At 48.2% G+C, this 21,730-nt stretch overlaps 1 protein-coding gene across 2 annotated transcripts; it reads left to right on the forward strand.

Moving 5' to 3' along the window:
• Positions 1-709: 709 nt before the first annotated feature.
• On the forward strand, positions 710-20,970 carry TTC1 (tetratricopeptide repeat domain 1). 2 transcript variants are annotated; one of them, XM_058815356.1, is made up of 8 exons: positions 710-738; positions 1,537-1,863; positions 9,872-9,932; positions 10,996-11,108; positions 11,304-11,340; positions 13,050-13,198; positions 15,104-15,158; positions 20,403-20,970. In XM_058815356.1, exons 2-8 carry the CDS (start codon positions 1,546-1,548, stop codon positions 20,534-20,536), a joined length of 867 nt encoding a protein of 288 aa, XP_058671339.1. In that variant the 5' UTR covers positions 710-738; positions 1,537-1,545; the 3' UTR covers positions 20,537-20,970. The 2 variants fall into 2 exon arrangements, with proteins under 2 accessions (XP_058671339.1, XP_058671338.1); XM_058815355.1 differs by lacking the exon at positions 710-738 and adding an exon at positions 909-1,151.
• The last annotated feature ends 760 nt before the right edge of the window (positions 20,971-21,730 follow it).

The raw sequence follows: 21,730 nt of genomic DNA on the forward strand, positions 1-21,730 counted from the left end.
TATATTGAGAAACTTCATAATAATGAGAAAGTATTTTCCAGATTGCTGAGGTTTATCAATTCCAATTATCACCTAGCTCGTGTTGAATCTTCTGCTATGGCAGCAGTATGTAGGAATTTCTATACTATATAATTTCTATACTATATAATATAAGAAGGCATAATATTATAATATGTAATATATTTATAAATATATTATTATAATTATATATTATAATATATAAATTGAGAAGGTATTTCCTGATTGCTGGGGTTTATCAATTCCAGTTGTCACCTGGTTCTTGTTGAATCTTCTGCTGTAGGCAGCAGTTTTTAGGAATTTCTAAAGAACCACTCAAGCGCAAAACCTCCAGAGTCTGCGGCTGGTTTTACCCAAGGGTGTTGTTCCATCCCCTGGCACAGTTCAAGCCTCCTTTTGGGCTCACATTTGGAATACCTTTAACATTTTAATGTTGTGCAAAACCAGAATGGGGTGTGAGGCTGAGCAAGAGGAGCATCATCCCAAAGTTCCGGGGAAAACCCGAATATTCCTGAGCTGTGCAAACATGAAATATTCACGGGAAAAAGTCTCTGCCCTCCCTCACCCGTTCTCACCTGCGCTCCCTGACGTCACAGCAGAGAACTACAGTTCCCGGCATGCCACGCGCGCGCCCCACCGCCCATTGGCTGTCGCTGCCGGAAGCGGTTCTCGTGCCGGGGGCGTGGCGGAAGCCGGAAGCCGGAAGTGCGGCTGGCGCAGGTGAGTGCGGGCCCTGGGCTCGGGGTCCGGCCCGGCCCGGCCCGGGGGGACCGGGCGGGACCCGGCGGGGCAGGGGAGGATGGTCCCGGTCTGCACCGTCCCCTCCGCTCCGGGCAGCGCGGGGCGGGCGCTGCGAGCCGGGCACGGCGCCCCGGGGGTCGTGGTGGGGCTGGAGGGGCCGCGCTGGGCCAGCCGTGCCGGGGCCGGGGTGCGGGACCGGGCCCGCGGGGCTGGGCTGGGCTGGGCTGGCCCGGGGATCCGAGCTCGGCAGTTCCCGCACTCATGGGTGCAGTGCCCCGGCCCTGTGTCCCTGCGCGGGACGTGGAATGCAGGGAAGTTTCCCCCGCCCCGAGAGATGCGAGTTTCCCTTAAGGATGTCAAGAGCACTTTAAAGATTTGTAAATGCGGATAAGGTAAATTCAGTCATTAAGTACGTGTAGATGTGTATAAATATGCAAGGGAAGGGGCAGAGCAGGGCCAGGCTCTGCTCCAGGCCCAGCAGTGCCCAGCAGAGCCCCTGGCAGGGGCTGAGCCCAGCAATTCCCTGCCCAGGAGGCAGAACCGCCCTGGGCAGTGCCAGCCCTGAGCAGAGCCCAGACAGGGGTGGGGTCTCCTCCCGGGTGTTCCAGAGCCACACAGACCCCCTGTGCCCCGTGTTTGGGAATGCAGGGGGTGGCCCCAGTGACCCCTGTGCTCCCCTCCAGCCTCACCCCCCGGTGCTGGGATTTGGTTGCTAATGAGTCTGTTAATGATGATTACTGAGTGTCACTCCTTTGTCACTGCCACAACCCCTGCCAGGAGCCCAGCATGGAAGAATTTAAAGCTGCAAGCCCACTTGAGGAGTCACTGAATCACCTGAAGCTGTCGGATCAGAAGGCTCCAGAGACTGCCCCCAGGGATGGCCAGCACCCCCAGAGCCTGGACAGGGGCTGTGCCCCCTCCCCAGGCCGGGATCCCTCAGAGGAGTGCTTCCATGACTGTCACGACTCCTTTGGGGCCAAGGGAGCTGTGCTGGATGATGAAGGGAACGCTCAGGAGGACGGGAGTAGCTCCAGGAAGCAGACAGAGCTAGAGGAAGAATACTTGCTAGAACTAGAGAAAGATATGCCAGAGGAGGAGAAACAGGTAATGCAGAGCACAGTGCAGGTGTGAAATGTCTGTGTGCAGGTGTGAAATATCTGTGTGCAGTGATCTGTGTGTAGGTATGAAATTGTCTGTGTGCAGTGATCTCTGTACAGGTGTGAAATGATCTGTTTGCAGGTATGAAATTATCTGTGTGCAGGTGTGAGATGATCTGTGTGCAGTCAATGTTTGGAGTATTCTGACACAGAGGCACCTTTAGAGCCCTTGAGTTTGACTGTTCTAAATTCCCTCTTTTAGGTAGCAAATGTTTGTGCCTTTCTTTGCTGCTTTCACTCCTGTTCCAGGGCAGGTTTTGTGTGCCTGAGCAGTGGGTGGGGTGGCTGTGACTCAGAAATTGGTAATTTCAGCACCAAAACTCCCCCTGTTGCTGCTGTCACTGTCTGTGCATCCCGTGATTTCCCCTGAGTGCCTGCAAGGTGCCTCTCTAAAACTCAGCAGATTTCAGGATGGTTTCCCTGAAGGGTTGGTTATGGGAATCCAGAGAGCAGGGTTCCATTGGAGTAGATCCCTGTGGGTTATTTGGGCTTTAGTCAAACAAACCCACATTAAATCTGTGAGTTTGATTTCACTGCTGTCACATTGGACAAGCTCATCCTGCAGCAGGGAACAGACAAATGCAGTTTCTCATCTGTGGAACCAATCTTGTGTAAATACACAATTTCCTTGAGGGGGAAAAGCAATACTGGGGAAGGACAGCATTGGGCAGAGTCCCCTTGGAGTAGGAGTGAGACTGAAAGTGCTTCTGGTGTGTGCTGGAGCTGCTGGGAATCCCTTTGGATCTCAGATTGGGCTCTGAACGGGCAGAGTGATGCTGCCAGTTGTAATTCAGCAGTGAAGCATGGCAGTGGCAGTGTCAGGAGGTGTTCTGGGCCATCCTTTGAGGATTTTAGTGCAAGCCCCTGCCTAGAGCCAGGGGCATCTCTGGCACAGCCCCTCTGGCTCCCTGTGCTGCTTTTAAACTATGCTGGAAACTTTTGTCCTGTGTTTAATTAGAATTTCCTTTATTGCAGAGCCCTGAGCATCCTGGAGTCCCTGTGGGAAGTCAGGGTCTTGTTGTTGCTGCTGTAGGAAGGAGTTTGTTTGATTTGTTTGATTTGGGTTTTGCCCCAAACAGGGCATTCTCCAAATGCATCTCTCAGGTGCTGAGCAGAGGGCAAAAATCCTTCCTTGACCTCCTCACACACAAACATCATTTCATTGCCCTTGGGTTTTTTCCAGTGGGAGTGAGCAGTCCCTTCTTTCTCCTTGTGTTTATTGCTGTCCAATGAGGAGCACTGTCAGCTTGAGTCACACTGGGGCTGCAGCACCTGCCTGGGACTCCAGAGCTTCACAGACAAACTGCTGAAAACTGGGGGGAAATTGTTCTGGAACTGAACTCTGAAAAGAGCAGCAAGCCTGGCAATTGGCTGGGTTGATTTTCCTGCTGTTCCTGGTTTGGGTGTATTTTTAGATAATCATCTCATTTTGCACATGGATCTTTGCCTGCTGTCAAATGACCAAAATAATTGGGAATGTTGAGTCTTGGCACTCAGCTTTGTGGAACTCCACTGAAAGGGGCTATGGCAGTGCAAAACAACAACTGCTTCAAACTGGGAAGGTTTCCTCAGACAAAGGCTGGAGGCAGCTGAGCTCTCATCTTTCTGCAGGTTTATTTCCAGTGGTGAACAATTCTGCCCTTCAGGGTGGTTTGTGATTTCAGCTACCCTAACTGAGGGATTCTGTCTCTCACCAGCACCACAAGTACTGCACCAGCAGCTTTTTATGTTCCTCTGAGAGATTTCTGAATCTTGCAGGTTTTCAGATGTAGTTTTATTCTCTAGCAAAGGATTGCTGGCATGATACAAGCAGAGCTGCTTGTGAATGCAGAGCAGAACCAGGAGCTCAGGCAGTTGTGACAGCCACTGGAGTGGCCTCTTCCATGATCTCCCCCTGGCCAGGTCACTCCTCAGTTGCTGCTCCAACTCTGCTCCTTGTACTTGCTACTGATGGCCATGAATTTATTTTTCAAAGTGCAACATTCTGTATATTCTGATTATAAAAGTTTCTGTTAAATACTGCAGCTTTTAAGAAAAAGTCCTGCAGTCCCAGGCTGAAAACAGTGCTGTACATTCATTTACTGAGAGCTTTTTAAAACCCTTACAGCCTCCTTCCAATGACTCAAAAGGTTGTTTTTTTGAGAAGGGCAATGTGATTTTTCATTTATTTTTATTGCAGCTGCAGCAAATGAGACAGAAATAGTCAGGAGTGGTTTTTGGCTGCTGAGGTGGGGAGCAGCCTCTCAGCAGTGCTGGGTCATGGTGAGCCCTCAGGGGCAGTGCAGCTCTGAGGGAGTGGCTCAAGGGAAATCAAGCTGGATTTTGGGATGCAGGGCAGTGCTGGTGGAAGCAGACATCAAACAGCAGCCTGGTGCTGGCACCTGGGGAGATGGATTTGATTTGGCTGCCTGTCTAAAGCACAAAATCTCCCCAGGAGCTGGTGTTGCAGCACCAGCCACAAACTGGGCTCAGGGCACAAGGAGAGCTGGGTGTGAGCCCTGCCCCAGCCAAGTTTATGGAGTTACACCTCCTGAGCTTGGGGTTTTGTTCCAAACCCCACTGCTGTGTTCAGCAGCTGGAATAAACAGGCTCTGTGGAGTGGTGTTCAGTAAAGGGCTGTAGGAAAAGCCTCTGATTGATTCTGGAGATGCAAAGGCAGATCCTGGCCTGGCTCTGGGTGTTCCAGGTTCCAGCAGCTCAGAGTCAACACTCACCTGTGCAGAGGCTCTGCAGCTCAGAGGGAAGGAGAGGGAGGGATTGTGTGTTCTCTCTAATTACATTTCAAGAGCCACACACAGGGAGATTTCTGATGTTAAGCAGCAGGATTCCTTCCAGGGAGACCCTGAGAAATCTTCTCTTCACAGAGAAGCAAAATAAGAACTTGCAGGGATATTAAGACACAAACCTGTAAGAAGTTCTCAAAACCACAGCCTGGTTCCTTGCCTGGGGTTGCACCTCAGCATTTTAAGGATTGAAATTCACCTTTGCAGGGTTTGGTTGTTGTTTCACAAGGCTGCTGCTGCTGCCTCAGCAGGGGCACTGAGCAGCAAATTGCTTTTGATGCATTCCAAGCAGATTTTTCTGGCTGCTTGTCAGTGACAGGGATGGCTTTGACGTGGGGCTGCTCTGCAGAATGAATCTGAGGACACCCAGCAGCTGTTGCAGGGTCACTGTTAGCCCTGCTCTCAGGGCCACCCTTTCATGAGGAGTTTATCCAGTGCAGGACTCCCAGTCCCTCAGCTCCTCCATCCTGGCAATGCTCTCCTGTCCTGTGGCAAGGACTTCAGCAGCTGGCCTCTCATTTTGGATTTGGAAGCCTGTGTTCTGTGAGACGCTCAATAAGTACCCAATATTCCCCTGAGCAGTTCCTCCTCTGGCCTCTCCACGTGCCCTGGGCCTGCAGCTGGCTGGATCACAATTCCTGTTCTGACAGCAGGAGTGGGTCAGCAGCACAAGCAAGAGGAGATTCTTGAGGAGTCTATTGTGAGCAGCTCTGTAAGAGTGTGGTAGACTGAATTTAAGAAATAAGATTTTTGAGTGATGCCAGACATTCTTGCTGGGCTAAACAGTAAAATTTCCTTTTTTTAACCCCCCTGTTTCTGCAGGCTGTAGGATATGTTAGAGAAGTGAAGACATTTCCTTTAAGCTGCCCCCTCCTCACCCTTCCTTTCCTCCCTGGGCCTTTGGGTTGATCCTATTGTTTCCATAAGGGGAAGTTTCTGTATAGAATAAAACATCCTGTCACATGTTGTGAGTTAAAGCCTGGACAAGAACATTTGAGCAGTAAATCTGGATCTGCTGGAGTCATTAATTGCAAGAGCTGCTGAGAAGAATTTAATAAAAGCTGGCATTAGAATCTCCCTGTGTGATTTATAATTCTTTGAGTTTTAAACAAACAAAACTTTTGCTGAGTGACAATTTATTAGGAAGAGGGAGAATTCTCCCTCCATGTCCCTTTGTGTGCTGCCGTCTGATCTGGGTCCTGAGTTCAGTTGTGCATTTCTGTGCAGGGAGTGCTGCTGTCACATCCCGGCCTTTCCCCGCTGCTGATGGGTTTGTGGGCAGCTCCTGTCCCTGCACAAAGGGATCAGTGGCACTCTTGTCACCCAGCGAGGCCACACTGAGGCTGGGCTTAACTGGGACTGCCAGCGAGGGCTCTGACCTCCTTCCCTGCTCTGGCACTGCTGCTTCCAATTCCATCTGGGGATTTGGTAGAAGAAGGAGCAGAGTTCTTTCCCATGGAGTCCCAGGGAGCAGGGCCAGGCCAGGTCCATCCCTGCCACTGCCCTGGCACCTCCCAAGGGCAGCTTTGGGGTGACTCCAACCTTAAACTGAGATGCAGAGCCTGGGATGCAGGATAGAGCAGTAGCTTCCCAAAACTGCAGGGGGAAGCAGACAGCTGCTAATGAGGGACTGAGCAGTGGGGCTGGCAGCTGAAAAATGCATTCCTGGTCTGTTTCGAATTCCAGTTCCTGTGCCCCCTCTGAACTGCAGCAATTTGATGTCCCTGGTTTGGGTGACCTTCCCAAGGGACTGAGGGGCAGGCTCACTGGAAGTGGAACCTCTGCAGAACTGGAGCCAGGAGCAGTTCCCAGCAAAGGGAAATCAAGGGATCAATCCCAGCACAGCAACAGCCAGAGGAAATGTTGGGGGCAGTGTCACAAACTGAGGCTGTTGTTCCTTCAGCTCCCACTGCCTGCTCAGGGATTTCACTTCCAGCACTTTCTGTTGCATTGCTCGCTTCCCAAGGAAACAGGGAATTTGTGGGTTGCTGTTATTATCATTTTATAATAATAATGTTGTTATTATTATAAAAATTACATTTAATATCCAAATAAAATTGATTTATAATTATACAGTTATAAATAAATTCTATAACATTTTATTTCATATCATGCTTTTCTTGTTAACCCTGAGTGCTTTGGCAGAGCAGCTGAGGTGCAGGGATTTAGGTTTGTGCTTTATTGTCACAAGGCCAGGCTGTCCCTTGTCATGACTTGAGATCATCTCCAGCAGCCCTGGCTTTGCCAGGCATGTTTGGGTTAAATACTGATTTTTTTTTTCTGAGTAGGGGATTGGAATTCAGTATCCAAATTTAAACATTTCTAATCAGATCCTGTAAGAATCATCACCAGTTACATTCAGTTGTTTCTTCTGAACTTCAAAAAAATATTTAAACCACATCACAATCAGTGCCTGCCATGCAATTTGTCATCTTTGCATTACTAAAATTCACAAAAACCCCAAACCTTCAGATTTTGCTGCCACTGAAGAGCAGAAAATGCTTCACTGGGGAGCTGTGGCTGCCTGCAGGCTGTGTGTGAGCAGCCTGGGGCAGGAGCAGGCCAGGATGGCTTTTCCTGGGAATCTGGGACTCAGGCTGACCTCGTTCCCTGCCAGGGAGGGATGGCAGCCCCTGGGTGTTGGGGGCACACTGTGCACATCCCTCGGGACTGATCCATCCCAAATCTGCTGGGAATTCCCCAGGGCAGGGCTGGAGTGCTTTGGGGCTTTCCCTGGATCTCAGCAGCTGAAATGGAAATCCTGGGAGTTGTTCTGTGCTAGGAATTTCTGTTCCAGGAATGTCTGGATGAGGAATAAATAATGCATTTCTTTCACACCCAGCCTGCTTTGCAGGGCAGTGCCTTCAGCATTGAGGCGCTCATCCATTTTTCATGCTCTCACATTTTGTGGAAAAGCCAGAGGAATTGGCTTTGAGATGTTGCTTCTTGGTCAGTGATACCTGAAATGCAAATCCATCGATGTGCAGGAGGTTCCCTGCAGACTTCTCCTTTTTAAAAATACTTTGGCCACTCAGTTTGGAAGTGAAACCCATAAACCAGGGATCTGTTGAAATTGTTGGTCAGGCTCTCACAGAAAGGCAAGTTTTGAGCCATTGCTGCTTTGCAGGGAGCTGAATTAATTACAAAATCATACACAGAGCTCTTAAAAGTGCTGCTTTGTTGCTTTGTTGTTTTTCCTTTTCCTCCTTTTTTAGTATAAAGCTTATTCTTCTGAAGCTTTCTTGCTGCAAGTCACTTTTTATATTAGCATTTCATGTATAATTAGGGTAAACATGTAATATTTTAAAATAATTTGGATAAAATGAAACAAAATATTGATAATGCAGGTGAAACTTTTCATCCAAATCCCTTGATTGCAGGGTTTCTGCCTCAGGACTGCTGTGAGCATGCTGTAGTTGTGTTGATGATAGAAATCCTTTCATTCTTGTGGAGCTGTAACTGAGCCCTGTGCAGCAGAGAGTGCTCGTGGCACTGAAAGGCCACTTCTAAATAGGTCATGAGCAATGAAGTCAGTGGGGTTTGTGTTTCAGGCAGCCCTTCCCCTCACTGAGGGCATCTGTGGAGATCTTTCCAGCAGGATCCTCATCTCAGGCCTGCCCTGTGCTCACATGGGGCTGCTTTGTTCAGTGCCACGAGAGCCTGGCATCATTGTCACCCTTTGTGCCCTGCAGAATATTTAAAATGCCTTTTTGTGGGGTCCAGGCAGGAATTTCTGTCTGCTCCCTGGAAAACTGAGGTGTAGCAGTTCCACATTGCCTGTGCTGAGCAGCAGAGCTGTGCATTACACAGAGATTTGAGATTTTCATGCAGCCTGAAGCATGGAATTTGCGTGTTCATGTTTAGAAAGCACCAAGTGTGTCCCTTGGGGTGCTGTGGAAGGGTTTGGGGTTTGTCAGCCCTCCCTGAGCAAAGGCACTTCCTGAACAATTGCGTGGTTTGTGTGCCCTGTGTTTGTGGGGTTTCTTTCAAATGTGAGCAGTGATGGCTATTGGAGGAGCTGTTTAATGGGCAGTAGGAACAAATGTGATGGTGTGGGCATGTATCAGAGGGGTCAGGTGAGATTCTGCTGTGGAATCATGGCTCAGTGTCCTTCCACTGAGGCTGATCTGCTCTCAAGGTGTGCCAGTGGTCAGGGGAATCGATCCCCAGAGGCACAAGAGCAGGAGGGAGAACCTGGGAGTTTGAGCTGTTTGTCAGCTCCCTGGCATAGCTGGGAGCTGCTGCAGTGCTCCACACTCTGTACTATATTTAGCTGTTTCCAAGGAGATGTTCTGTGTGATATTGATAATTGCATTAATCCTTGATTCACACAATCTGCAGGAAAGGAAACTGCTCCTTTTCCTACTGTTGGCTTTTTAATTGCTCGGTGATCTGTCATTTACAGACACCTCCATTGAAGCCCTTTGTGTGCTGGGAGGAAATCCAGAGCTCCAAGGCTGGCTTTTGTACACTCCTGAGCTTGAGGGGTGCCTGCCCTTGCCTGCTTTGTGTCAGGACTGTCAGGGGTGGCAGGGATGGCTCGGGGACATCCTGGGTTTCTGTGTCACAGCCTGGGAGCCTGAGCCTGGCCTCCCCTCGGGCCAGGATATTCATGGTTGAGAACACAGCTCTGCTCACACGTGCAGCTCCCACTGCACAAAGAACCTGCTTCTGGGGGTTCACTGACTCCCCCTAAGAAATCTTTCAGGGCAGAAATCTTTCTCAGCCTGGACCTTTTCCTTGTGCATCTCTGAAAATAACCAGCATTGCTGAGGTGGAATTATTTCAAGCAAAACTTGTGAGACTTTACATTTAAAATGCATTCTGCACAGTTGACCTGCAGTGAGTGAATTAAATGGAGTTGGAAAGGAGAAGCAAACAGCCAGTAAAAGCTGATGTGTTGGTTTAGAGCATGGAATTCTCCATGGATGCTCTCCCTGCATCCTGGTGGCTGTGGAGTGGAGCTTTTTAATTGCCTTGCTGTTACACTCCACTGTTCCATGGATATAGAAAGTATTTCATGTCACAGGGTCTACAAGCAGATCTTGGCAGAGTTAAAACTCTTCAGGTTCTGTTTCATTCTGCTTCCCTTCCATACTTTATTTGGAGCTGCAGCTGACCTACTTGCTCATTTCAGTGGAATACTCTGAGACATTGTCTTTCCTTTTGTAGAAAAGAAGAAAGGAGAGCACGGGGCTGAAGGAGAAAGGAAACGAGCACTTCAAGAAAGGAGGTGGGTTGGTCATGTCTGAACACCCTGTGGGTGTTAGATATCCCACATTAGTACTGAGCCATCGTGGGGGTGCTGCAGGAAGCTCTGAGGAAGCCCTCACACCATCCTTGTTGAATTTTATCACCTCTTGCATTTTCTATCCAGATCTAGAGAAGAGACAGAGCTATCAGAGCTCCTTTAGAGGTGTTTAAATCCAAAGGTTTGGATACTAAAGCAGGATTCCCATGAAAACCATGGATTTTGGACTGCCTTCCAAGAGCCAGGGCTTCCTTCACTGATCAGAAAAGGTTTCCCTGGGGCTCTGAGTTGGGCTGATGGTTGTGCTTAGAACTGATGCAAGATCTGGGGCTCTGTAGCTGCCTTGTACCTTTATACATTGATTTTAGTGAGCAAACAGAAGGGGGGAAGTGGTTTTGACACCTGCCTTTGATTGAACCTGCTGTGGGTGGAGGATTCCCAGAGAAAGCAGGAATTGCAGTGCCTGCCTCCCTCAGCAGGACACAGGCAGGGAATCTGTGTGCCCTGGGGAGCAGGCAGGAGATGCCTCATGGAGTCCTGAGGGAACACAGCTCTGCAATGATTGAGCACAGCTCAGGATGCTCTGGAAGGCATCAGAGGGCAGGAGGGAAGTGCTCAACCCAGGAGAGCCACAGGTCTGCAGTGTTGCTGGGTCTCACCCCAGGCCACTCCTTGATCTTTCAGTCAGGTGAAGATGATGTGGCCATAAAAGCTCCCTGCAGCTGCTCTGGGCAGTGCAGTGACAGCTTTCAGCACTTCAGCCAAAGGATTCCACCTCTGCTCAAAGAGGAAACAATGTCAGGGATGGGAATTACATCCACTCCTGCTGCACTTGGTGCATTCAGCTCAGTTTCCTGCTTTTATTAGCAAAATTAAGTACATCCTAAAATAATCAATTGTATTTATGAACTCAGTAATGATCTTTGAGAGCAGCTAGTGATTCTGTGTCACATCAGCAGATACTGAGAACTGTTTCCAAAGAGCCTCATCCATGGGGTTCAGAGTTTGAAATAAATGGTTTGGTTTGGGTTTTGTTGCTCTGCAGACTTTGGAGAGGCAGAAGAGTCCTACACCAAGGCCCTGCAGATCTGCCCAGCCTGCTTCCAGAAGGACAGGGCTGTTCTGTTCTCCAACAGAGCTGCTGCAAAAATGAAACAGGTCAGTGCTGGCTTCATTCTGTGTCACACTGGACTGAGTGTGGCTCAAATGCAATTGTGAAGGGATCAGAGCCCTCCAGTCCCAGCTGTGCCCCATCCCCACCCTGTCCCCAGCCCAGAGCACCGAGTGCCACCTCCAGGGCTGGGGACATGAAGAAATGTGACTTCAATCTAACAAAACTGTTTTGTGTTCTAGGACAAGACAGAGGCTGCCCTGAGTGACTGCACCAAAGGTACTTTTTCCTCTCTGTGCTGTCCTTGTGCCAGATTTTTGTACATAAATTGTGTCATTTAGTGCCTTTACTGCAGAGCTGTAATTTTGGGCATAAGGGTTTTTAAAGAACTGAACAGAAAGCACCTGATTTGTATTACTTATTTTGTAAAATGCCTGTCAAGCCTTTCCTATCTGCAGTAATTTACTTTCTATTATCTTGTACCATAAGGCTGCAGTTTGTCCTTGTTTTTAAGAGGACAGTCTTTTCTGTGGAAACTGTTTCCCACACCTGTGATTTCAAACCCACTTCCACCTGCTATCCCCCCCAAATCCTGGTTTAATCCCAGGTTCCAAAGAACTCTGTGGCTTTATAGAGTTAACAGCATTATCCAATCCCTTTCCTGCACAGCTTTTGCTTTGTCACCAGGGCTTATGTTCCCCTGTTCCTGCCCTGCACAGTTCTGTCTCTGCACCTTCTGGTGGAATCAGTTCAGCTGTGCTTTGCTTTATTGCTTCCACCCACTCACCCACCCTCGAGTGTTTGTTAAACTCCCTGTGACAGCTGGGGAAAAAATCCAAATTACCAATCAGAGCACTAATCCAGTGGCTGTGTGCCAGCCCTGCCTGCACAGAAATGGGAGCTGTGCTTGCTGAAAGGGCTCCTGGAGGTACCAAATCTCCCTGGCCTCTCTCGCTGGGGCTTTGCCTGGTTTGGAGCTGCTGCTTTCTGAAAAACACCTTGAATTTTGCAGTGGCTCAGAGAAAATCAATGTGCTTTGAGCAGGGAGACTTCAGCTGCCAGGGCCTGACACTCCCCAGGGACTGGAGCACAGCAGAGCAATTCAGTCACCTGCAGCTTGCTGACTGTGCCATTGCCTTTGTCCTTGCCAGAAGATAAACTGGAATATTCACCTGGATAATCTGAGATTTAATTGTCCCCAGAACCATTTTAATGAGCTAGGAATTATAAAATGGACAGAGCTCTTTCTGTGATGAAAAATCTTTCACATTTCCAATTTCTGTGGTGAAATCTTTCACATTCCCTGTTTCTGTGGTGGAAAATGGATGAAGGAATTCTTGAGGAATTACCATGTGGAGGTGACTGCTGAGTTTAGCATTCAGTTTGAACTGTACTGCAAAGAGCCCTGGCTGCCAAGGGAGTGAGGGGAGGAAGAGCTGAGATTCAGATGCCCTTCTGCCAGCTCTCAGGGCTGAAATCACTGTTTGTGCATTCCCAACACAACCTGAACTGTTTGATATTAAATTCAGAAGAGCTCCAGAAATTCTCCTGGAGTTTGTCTCCGCTTGAACTGAGATAAGCGTGGCAAGGCTGATTTTCCCTGCTGTGTGTGTCTGGAGGGATGTTTAACTTTAGCTGCAATCTAATAATAGCCACTTGCTAAACACACAAAAACTGAAATATCTTGCAGGTCCTTAAAGTTTCTGTAGCATCACTTAGAATCCCTGCACGGATAGGATTGCACATTTAAAGCTTTGTGATCATAAATCACTTCCATCTGTGAGAGGTTGTGGACATTAAATGAAACATGATCATGAGACTGTCCCAGGCAGCTGCTCCTGAATTCAGCTTAGCTTTAAGCTGTGCCTCTGCTTGATCCTGAGTTACATTCTAAGGACAACTTACAAATGTAATACACACTTGAGAATTCATTTGAGGGCTGGGGAAATGTTTCAAGTACAATCCTGGGCTTTGCTTTTGTTTTGCAGCTGTGGAATTAGACCCTCACTATGTCAGAGCTTTGCTGAGGAGAGCAGAACTCTATGAAAAAACAGAAAAATTAGATGAAGCTCTGGAAGATTATAAGGCAGTCCTAGAAAAAGACCCCTCAGTTCATCAAGCCAGAGAAGCTTGCATGGTAAGCTTAAGCCTTTCAGTGAACTTTGGCCTAACTTATTTTTCATTATTTTAGTTCAGCTTCGCACCAGTGAACCTGCAATGGATTCTGCCTCAGAAGGAAAAAGAAACTCACGTGCATCACCTGCAGATTTGTCTCTAAACCCACTCAGAATATGTTGTTACAAAAATCTTCTTGAAAGGCTTAATTGTTTTAAGTCTCCATTTGGGAAAATAAATCATTAGCAGTGATTGTGCCCCCCTTTTCCCCACACTGTGCTGTTGTAAGTGACAGATTAGGAACAGCTTTTATGGCATATTAGGCAAGAAACCTTGCCTGGAATGATTTCCTGGGGGACTGGATCAGTTGCACTGATGGCAGAAAATATTCAGCTTAACTGTGTGAGTGCTGTTGGTGGTGAGGGGTGACCCCATAAAACAGCTGAGCTCCCATAAAGGACCTGGAGCTGGGCTGGGGCTCCCCCTGGGCCAGGAGCAGCTCCCCAGGGAATGGGCACAGCCCAGAGCTCCAGCAGGGTCTGGACACTGCTCCAGGGATGCCAGGCTGGGGTTGTTGGGTCTGTGCAGGGCCAGGAGCTGGGCTGGATGATCCTGGTGGTCTCTCCCCTCTGAGGATAGCCCAGGATTCTGAGTGAGACCCTCAGGGCTGGCTGGTTGGAACCCCAGCACTGTGCCTGGGCCCCTGCAGAGCCAGGATTCCTCCCAGTGGCTGTGCCCTGATGATCCCACAGCAGGGCCCTCAGCCAGCCCCAGCAGGGAATCCCCAGCAGGGCTGCTGCTCCTTCAGGCCCAGTTCAGAATTTATTCAATGTTTATTCCTGATTTCTGTGCCTGGGCAGTGCACAGGGTGGGGTTCACCCCCTCCTGCTCCCTGAGCTCCTTGGCCAGGCAGAGCCTTTGGCTGCAGAGCCCTTTGGACAAAATGCCCTCAAATTCCCCTGCTCTGGCATTCCTTCAGCTGGTCCTTGTCAGATTTGAGGGAAGAAGCAAACTATTGAGACTGAAGCTTAAAACTCCCTTCTTGAAAACCTATTAAGGAAATCCTGACAGCTATAATTTCACACTTTTCAAACACTCATCATAAATCTCTAAATTTCGTAATGAAAACCCCCCCCAAGTTTCAGCTGTTGACTCCACATACCTGGTTACATCTCTGACCTGGAGGAGGCTGAGAAGCTTTGCTCTGCTGTCAGGTAAAAGTGTCTCTGCCTTGCAGGAATATCACAGGATCTTTTCCCCTCACTGGCAATGAAAATGATGCCTCAAGAAAATCTGCAAATGGGTTTCATTCACAGTTAGAGCAAATCTTCCTCCTCCCTGCCCACAGGAATGATCTCACACTGCTCTAGGGAATGTCATGACCCTGTTAAATGACAGATTAAAATATGAAATGCACAATAGTTCTTTGGTTCCTGATTTGGTACCTGCTCCAATACTCGAGCACTGTTTGTATTTCAGGAGTGCAGAGCTGGGGTTCTGATTGCAATCCTCAGTTATTTTTGACTTTTTCAATGCCAGACTAAGCAGTTTGGAATTATCATGTTTGTGCTCAAATCCACCCCTATTGCTGCTTTCCCAGAAAGTGTCATTATATGGAAGCAGTGGTTAGGGTTGGGTTTTCACAGGTGTGTAACTGATGGGAGAATTTCAGCCTCCACACAGTTTTGAGGGATTTTAGGGCAGATGAAGAGATTTTCCAGAAACTTCTGTACTTTGGGATAAGTATCACAGACATCAGATAAAAATGGGTGTCCATAAGGCATTCCTGGAGTGGGAGGTGCTGAGGCTCTGCATTAGCAGTGTTCTGGAACTGCACACCAGGATTTGTGTCTGTCACTGCTGATGTCCAAAATGGGAGCATTAGTGAAAGCAGGGATCTGATTCCAGTTTTTCTCTCTCTCCACAGAGATTACCACAGCAAATTGAGGAGAGGAATGAAAAATTAAAGAAAGAAATGTTGGGTGAGTAGCATGTACTTTGATAAAAACCTTCATAATCTACTAGGAAAAAATGCATGAATAGAATCTCTTGTATGAAATTTAAAGGAGATAAATCTGAAAGGAAATATTTGTTCAGTGTTACACAAAACTCCTGATTTCTTTATAGTTCTCAATTGCTTGGTTTCACCTTCAGTAAATTGGAGACAAGGAATTCTCCCATGCAGAAAAGGCCATTATTCCATTTAAAGAAAGAAAAACCCTTCTAAAACAATTTCATATTGGTATGTAAGAGGTGGGGAAGGTGATTTGACACAGCCCAACTGCTCAGCCCTTTCTTCCTGCAAATAAACCCTCAAAGCAAACATTCCCATGAAAGGGATAAACCAGGGCTTGCACTAAACCTGTGCCTAAAGGAACTCCCTCAGCTGGAATAACTGGGCATGTTTGATCTGGGGGCTGAAGAAATAAATGTGATTCTTTCTGTAGCACTTCCAGCCCAGAGACCTCCAAGTGTTCGTGTTTGCCTTGATTTATTCAGCATTTCATTGCCTTGATTTATTCAGCATTTCATTGCTGTTTGGTTGGAGGCTGAATTGGACCCAGCCAGGGTGAGCACCAGGAGTGGAATTACCATTCCTAAGGCAGTGTTTGGCTGCTCTGCAGAAAATCAGGTTAAACAACTCAGTCTTTCACACTGATTCTTGGTGTATTTGGGAAGAAGAGACTGTTTCAGCTTATGCTGATGTTTCTCTGTAATTTCTTTTCTGCAGCCTCTGGTTTGCTCTGGCTTTGTTCTGCCCTGACCTAGCAGAGTGTCAGTGAGGCTTTGCAGAGCTTTACAGGATCAGAGCCTGCTTCCCCCATTGTGCTGAGAACAAGCCCCAAATAAAGCAGGTTAAGGGTGATGGAGCTATAAATAAATGACAAATGCAGAAATCTCCGGAAGGATCAGGCCCATGGGTAGGACATGGGGTGGGTTTCAGCACAAAGTAATATGAAAATAATTCCTGATCTTTGCTGAACTCCAGAGGGCCTCACTAATCACAAGGGATTTGACTGGAACAGTAAATCCAGCCCCTGCACTGCTGCTTTTTTCCTGGGTGTCAGACTAGGTGGAATTTCTGTTAACAGTGTTAATACTTCAAAAGTGGCAGTTGAGATTTCACGTCTGGGCTGGGCTTTTGGGAACCACTCAGACTGTTTCTGTTGGGATTCTGGAGAGAGAAATCCCTTCTCAGTGATGTCACACAAGGAGTTCAAGGAGCCAGACTGAGAGCAGGGTAGGACAACACAGAACCTGTGTTCACCCCCAGCCTCACATGTGTTGGGTTGTCACAGCTCTGGTTAAGTGACAATGATGGTGGCAGTGGTGGCTGTGGCTGTCACACAAACTGAGGGGTTTCTATAAAACATTCTCCTGAAATGAAGTCAGGAATGTGGGCAGCTCCTGCTCCTGAGTGTTCCAAGGTTCTCTGTGTGCTGTTGTTAGGGGAGGCAGTGGGGATGCCATGGAGCAAGGAAACACTCCCAAGGTTTGCAGTGCTGCAGCTCTGTCTGAGGTCAGGAAAGCCCTGAAGGGGGGCTTGGATGGGAGCTCAGAAGGAGTGGGAGAAGAGAAACTCAATGGAATGTGGTGGTTCTGAGATTCCTTTGTTTTGTTGTACAGTGAATTTGTTTGAAGCTGTTTCCACTTTCCCACCCTTCCTGATGGCATTTCCCACTGCCAGGATGGAGCTGGCTCGTGGCTCTGTGGCTGGAGCTGGGTGACTGGGCTTGGGCAGTGCCAGGGGGACATTCCTGCCTTCCCAGGGGGCAGCTCAGGTGCCTGGGTTGAATTCCAGACTTTTGGGCTCCAGCACAGCAAGTCTGAGGCATCCTGATAGTTCAGGCCAGGCCTGCAGCAGGAGCACTGACTCTAAACTGAAATTAGGAGCAGTGTCCCAGTCTGTGCTTTGGCTCCTTTGGATCTTGAGCTGATCCTCAGGCAGTGAATTGGCCTCTCCTGGTTTTGGTGAGCTTTCATTCTTTCAACTCAAGCAAGGCCTGGGTTGCCCAGCCATCTCCACTGTCATGGAACTGGAGCTGTGTACAAACAAAGCCAGATAAATGGAGTGCATCCTCCTCCTTCCCAAGTGTGCTTCCTCTTTCCCAGGGCTGCAGCTCATTTCTGTCAGAGGCTGAACCCCCTGTGCAGTGCTTTTGTGTAAATAACCCAGAGCACACATTCCTGGCTGGATTTTCCTTCTGGCCCATGTGACTGTGAGGTTGATGTCACCAGAAGAATCCTGGTTTGTGGCCAGGCCAAGCCCTCTGGTGCTGTGTGTCCCTTCTGCAGGGCTGACTTTTGTATTTCAGTTCTTGCCATGTTTGATCAGCCCCTTGGCACTGAAGCTTGCTCAGGATGAAGGGAGCCCTGAGCTCACATCAGAGAGCTGGACTTGGGGCAGGAGATGTGAAATCCAAGAGGCTTTTCCTTCTTCTGAGCATCCTCTGGCCCAGTGACTGAGGGTGTGAACAGTGACCATTCTCTGGGGTGTTTTGTGTTTCTCTCCTTAAGGCCAGCGATTTGCAGTCTTGTTCAGAGACTTTTAGAATTATTGTGATATCTGGGAGCACTCCTTTGGGGAGAGGGTGTGGGGAGAGGGGGGCTTTGGAATGGTTTTAGCAGTCTGGGGGCCAGAGCTCCTCACCTGCCCAAAAGAGATTTTTCCAGCTACCTGAGATCAGCAAAGACATTTATCAGGCTTTGTGCCTAAAGAATTATGGGGTTTGTTTGGGTTTGGTTTTTTTTTTCTATTGACAGTTATGTTGCGTTTGCAGCTGAGCTGCTAAACCCCAACCCTGCACAAGGTGATTTTAAGTAGTTAAATCAGAGCCAAATTACAGTTACAGCTCAGTCCTCATTTACCATTTAGGGAAGGGAGAAGGATTTGCCCTTGCTCTTTTAATTGCTTAAAAATATTGGTAATACAAGAAGTTACACAGAGAAGAGACCTCATCAGGAAATTTGTCTTTTCTCCAAAAGAATTCTTTACACAAGCAAGATGGAGCTTTTCAACTTCCAAACCTCATATTAACACCAGCAACTAAGCCAGAATTATTGCCAGAAAGACTGAATAGCAATTAATTTTGGCTGTTACATCTTAATGTAAATTGTGAGTAATCTTTTCCTGCATCTGCCTCTTTCAATAGGGTGTTGAATTGCAGTTTAGGTGAGTAATGAATCACAGACTTCTGAGCCCTAAATTCATTTTTACAGTTCTGTTTTCTTGTTAACCTCTGAATATTTGCTTTGGTGAAAAACCTGAATGTGCTGGAGTTGCAGGTGGAAAATAAACAGGGTGTGTTTGAAAGAAAAAGAGCAAAATGTGTGAGAATAAGGGCAGAGGGAGGAGAGGGTGACCCTGCTTGGGGACAGGGAGTGGTGGAGGCTGGGCAGCCTCTGCAGCTGAGTCCCAGCTCCACGTGGTGCCTTTTCCTTCCTCCCAGCACAGGCTGTGAGGGAGCTTTTCTTTAGGAGGGGGTTGCAGTTCACTACAGCCCTTAATTTAGGGCTGAAAGGAGCTGTGGGAGGAGGAGACAGAGCTCCCCTACAATGCTGGCTCTGTGTGTGCCAGGACAGCAGCAGCAGCTCTGGGCTGGAGTGCCCGGAAAAGCCAAGGCTTTCTTTGCCTCATTAACAATTAATTCAGTGTGGCTGCCCCAAGCCTGCCTGGGGAGGGACAGAGCAGGAAGGTGAGCTGGGATGTGCTGCTGGAATTATCATAAAGCCCCAAGCCCTGCTGTGCTGGGGAGCTGCTCCAGCTGCAGGGGGTGTTTATGGGTTTGGAAAAGAGCATCCAGCTTCCTGCAATTGGAGGAAACCTCTCCAGTGTCCTGCAAGGCAAGCTCTGCTCTCCTGCCCAGCTGCAGTGCTGGGGGCCTCCAGCCACGCCAGATTCTGCAGGATTCTCCACTGAGACACTGCTCACCCCAGACCTGAAGCTCAGCCCTGGCCAAATGTTTGTCCAGAAGTACAAAAAAACCTCTTCATGTCACTCAGACAGATGCTACCAAAAATACTTTCAGGGTGCTGCATAAAGGGATAAATGTCATCTTCAACAGGTGTACCTTAAAAAATAATAAAGATGTACAAAGAGTTTAATCCTACCTGAGCTGCTGCTGGACTGACTTTGGCCACATCCCTGAACCACCTCATCTGTGAATTCCCATTAAAAAAGTCAAGTTGAAGGAAATTTGTGTCTCCCCACCCATTTGCTTTGGTGGGCTCAGGGTTTTCTTTGTCCAGATACTGGGAAGAAATCCTTCCCTGTGAGGGTGGGCAGGCCCTGGCACAGGTGCCCAGAGCAGCTCTGGCTGTCCCTGGATCCCTGGCAGTGTCCCAGGCCAGGCTGGACACTGGGGCTGGGAGACCTGGGACAGTGGGAGGTGCCCCTGACATGGCAGAGGTGGAATAGATGATTTTTAAGGTCCCTTCCAGCCCAAATTCCAGGATTTCACTTGCCCCAGAGGCCCAGGGGAGGTGAGCACAGTGCCAGGGGGTTCTCAGGACTCCAAGCCCCTCCAGGCAGGAATAGCTGTGGCATTCCCAGGTGTTCCAGGCCCTTGGCTGCTGCAGCTGCTCAGTGGATTTTCCATGGCAGCAATTTCTGTTGTCACACTCAGCTCTCAGCAAAACAAAACCCATTCCCTGAGGATCAGTGCAGGTGGGAGCTTTTGGAGAGATGGGGTATGCCTGGGGAGGCAAACCTTGAGAAGGCTTCAACTTGTCCAAACTTCTGCTTTTCCTTTGGGAAATCTACAGTTCTACATTGAAACCAGGAGGAAAAGAATGTTTTTCTTTGAAAACTGGCCATCTTCTTCCTTTGCGTTGTCATGCCAGGGGTTTGTGTTCAGCCAGCAGTGAAGTTGTTACCTCTGCTTCCTGTTTGACTTTATCTGTTCTGTAATTTCTATATAGGATTTTTTTAAAGGATGTCCTTTTGTTGTCCTTCCCCTCTTACAGCTGTAGCAAGATCCATTTTCCAGAGTCAGAAATCATGTGTGATCCTTATACTGACAGGACTTTATTAACTCTCATACTCTGTGCATATTTAACAGTGATTTTTGATTCTCCTAAGAGCCTGAATATTAACAAAATGCAGAGATTTCCTCAGCATTTACCTGTGCTGGATAAATCAGCAGGGCTGGGCTGTAGCTGGGTGGAATTCCATGGGATTTTCCTCTGCTCAGCTCTCACTGTGTTCTTTTGGAACGTCACTGCAGGCAAACTGAAGGATCTGGGCAATTTGGTGCTGCGTCCCTTTGGCCTGTCAACAGAGAACTTCCAGATCAAACAGGATTCATCAACTGGCTCCTACTCCATCAACTTTGTTCAAAACCCCAACAACAACAGATAACATGGATTCAGTGTGGCTCTGACATCCCGTGCCAGGATCCAGCAAACCAACACCCTCCACCCCCAGGGCAAGAGGAGACTCAGCAAACTCATTTCCCAGCTTGTGAAATTATTTGCAATGTGGATGTAAAGCAACTCATTCAACTTCTCATAGTGATAACTGTGTCCAGTGTGTGATTTATTCTTTTTTTTTATTTATTTTTCCCCTTCCCTTGCGGTGTTTGGCTTTTCCAAGAGGCAGTTCCTTGGTTTGGCCCACTCAGTGCTGGCAGCAGCAGCTCAGGGGAGCCCAAAGGCTGGGACAGAGGCTGGTGGTGTCCTGGGGAAGGGGAGATCCAGCAGCAGCACTGCCCCACCCTCAGCTGGGTGGGACTGGCCCCTGGACACAGCTCTGCCCTGGAACCATGGATCTTCCAATAAAGGCTTGGTACTTCTGCTCTCGGGCTTGTGAGGTTCTTGCCTGGGCTGAGCCCTCCCCAAGGAGGGTTTGGTGTTGAAGGTCCCACAAACAACACCTGGCAGGACACTCACAGGAAGCACTGGGGTTTTTGGTCCTGCTTGCAGCAGTGCTGTCATTTAACTTCATGCCACCCTTCCAGCAGTTGGTTTACTGGGCATTAATTTTTCTGAAGGCAGCAATGACATTTTGTGCCTCCCTCTCCATCTGCACACCTTGTAAAGGTACCTCCAAATGCAATGGGCTTGTCTGGGATCCATTCAGGTTGCAGGGATGCACAGGAGTTGATTGCAGAAAGTCTCCACAGTAACTGGACCTTGAGGACTTGGAAGTGTTTCTAGAATGAGATGACCTCTGAGGTCCCTTCCAGCCCAAACCAGGGCATGATATAAATATAAATAGTACAAATATAAATATAAATACATATGTATATATAATTATATATTCTGTTGTGGTGGTTCACTCAGGTTTTGGAGAAGGTGCCTTTTGTAATTCCTGCTTTCCTGGGGTTTGTCAGTGCTGAAGTGCTTGCATTGGAGGCAGATTCTGCAGTTGTCTCCATGCAGATTTCAGTACATGATTTAATTAAATAATTAGCAGTGGCTGCCTTGGCTATTGGGTGTCATCTCCAATTCATTTCAGGAAGTCTCTGTGTGTCTGAAATTCAGGAGGTGCACCTTTCACTGAAAGGAAAAGCCTTCCCAGTCACAGCAGGTTTGGTGCTTTAATGTCATTTGT

Source organism: Ammospiza caudacuta, chromosome 16 (assembly GCF_027887145.1).
Source record: "Ammospiza caudacuta isolate bAmmCau1 chromosome 16, bAmmCau1.pri, whole genome shotgun sequence".
Lineage (NCBI taxonomy): Eukaryota > Metazoa > Chordata > Aves > Passeriformes > Passerellidae > Ammospiza > Ammospiza caudacuta.

Excerpts from the sequence above, each read along its gene's own strand:
- TTC1 (XM_058815356.1), top strand. The coding sequence starts at position 1,546 with ATGGAAGAATTTAAAGCTGCAAGCCCACTTGAGGAGTCACTGAATCAC. Across the intron at positions 9,933-10,995 it reads CGAGCACTTCAAGAAAGGAG|ACTTTGGAGAGGCAGAAGAG; the intron begins GTGGGTTGGTCA and ends GTTGCTCTGCAG. Across the intron at positions 13,199-15,103 it reads AAGCCAGAGAAGCTTGCATG|AGATTACCACAGCAAATTGA; the intron begins GTAAGCTTAAGC and ends CTCTCTCCACAG.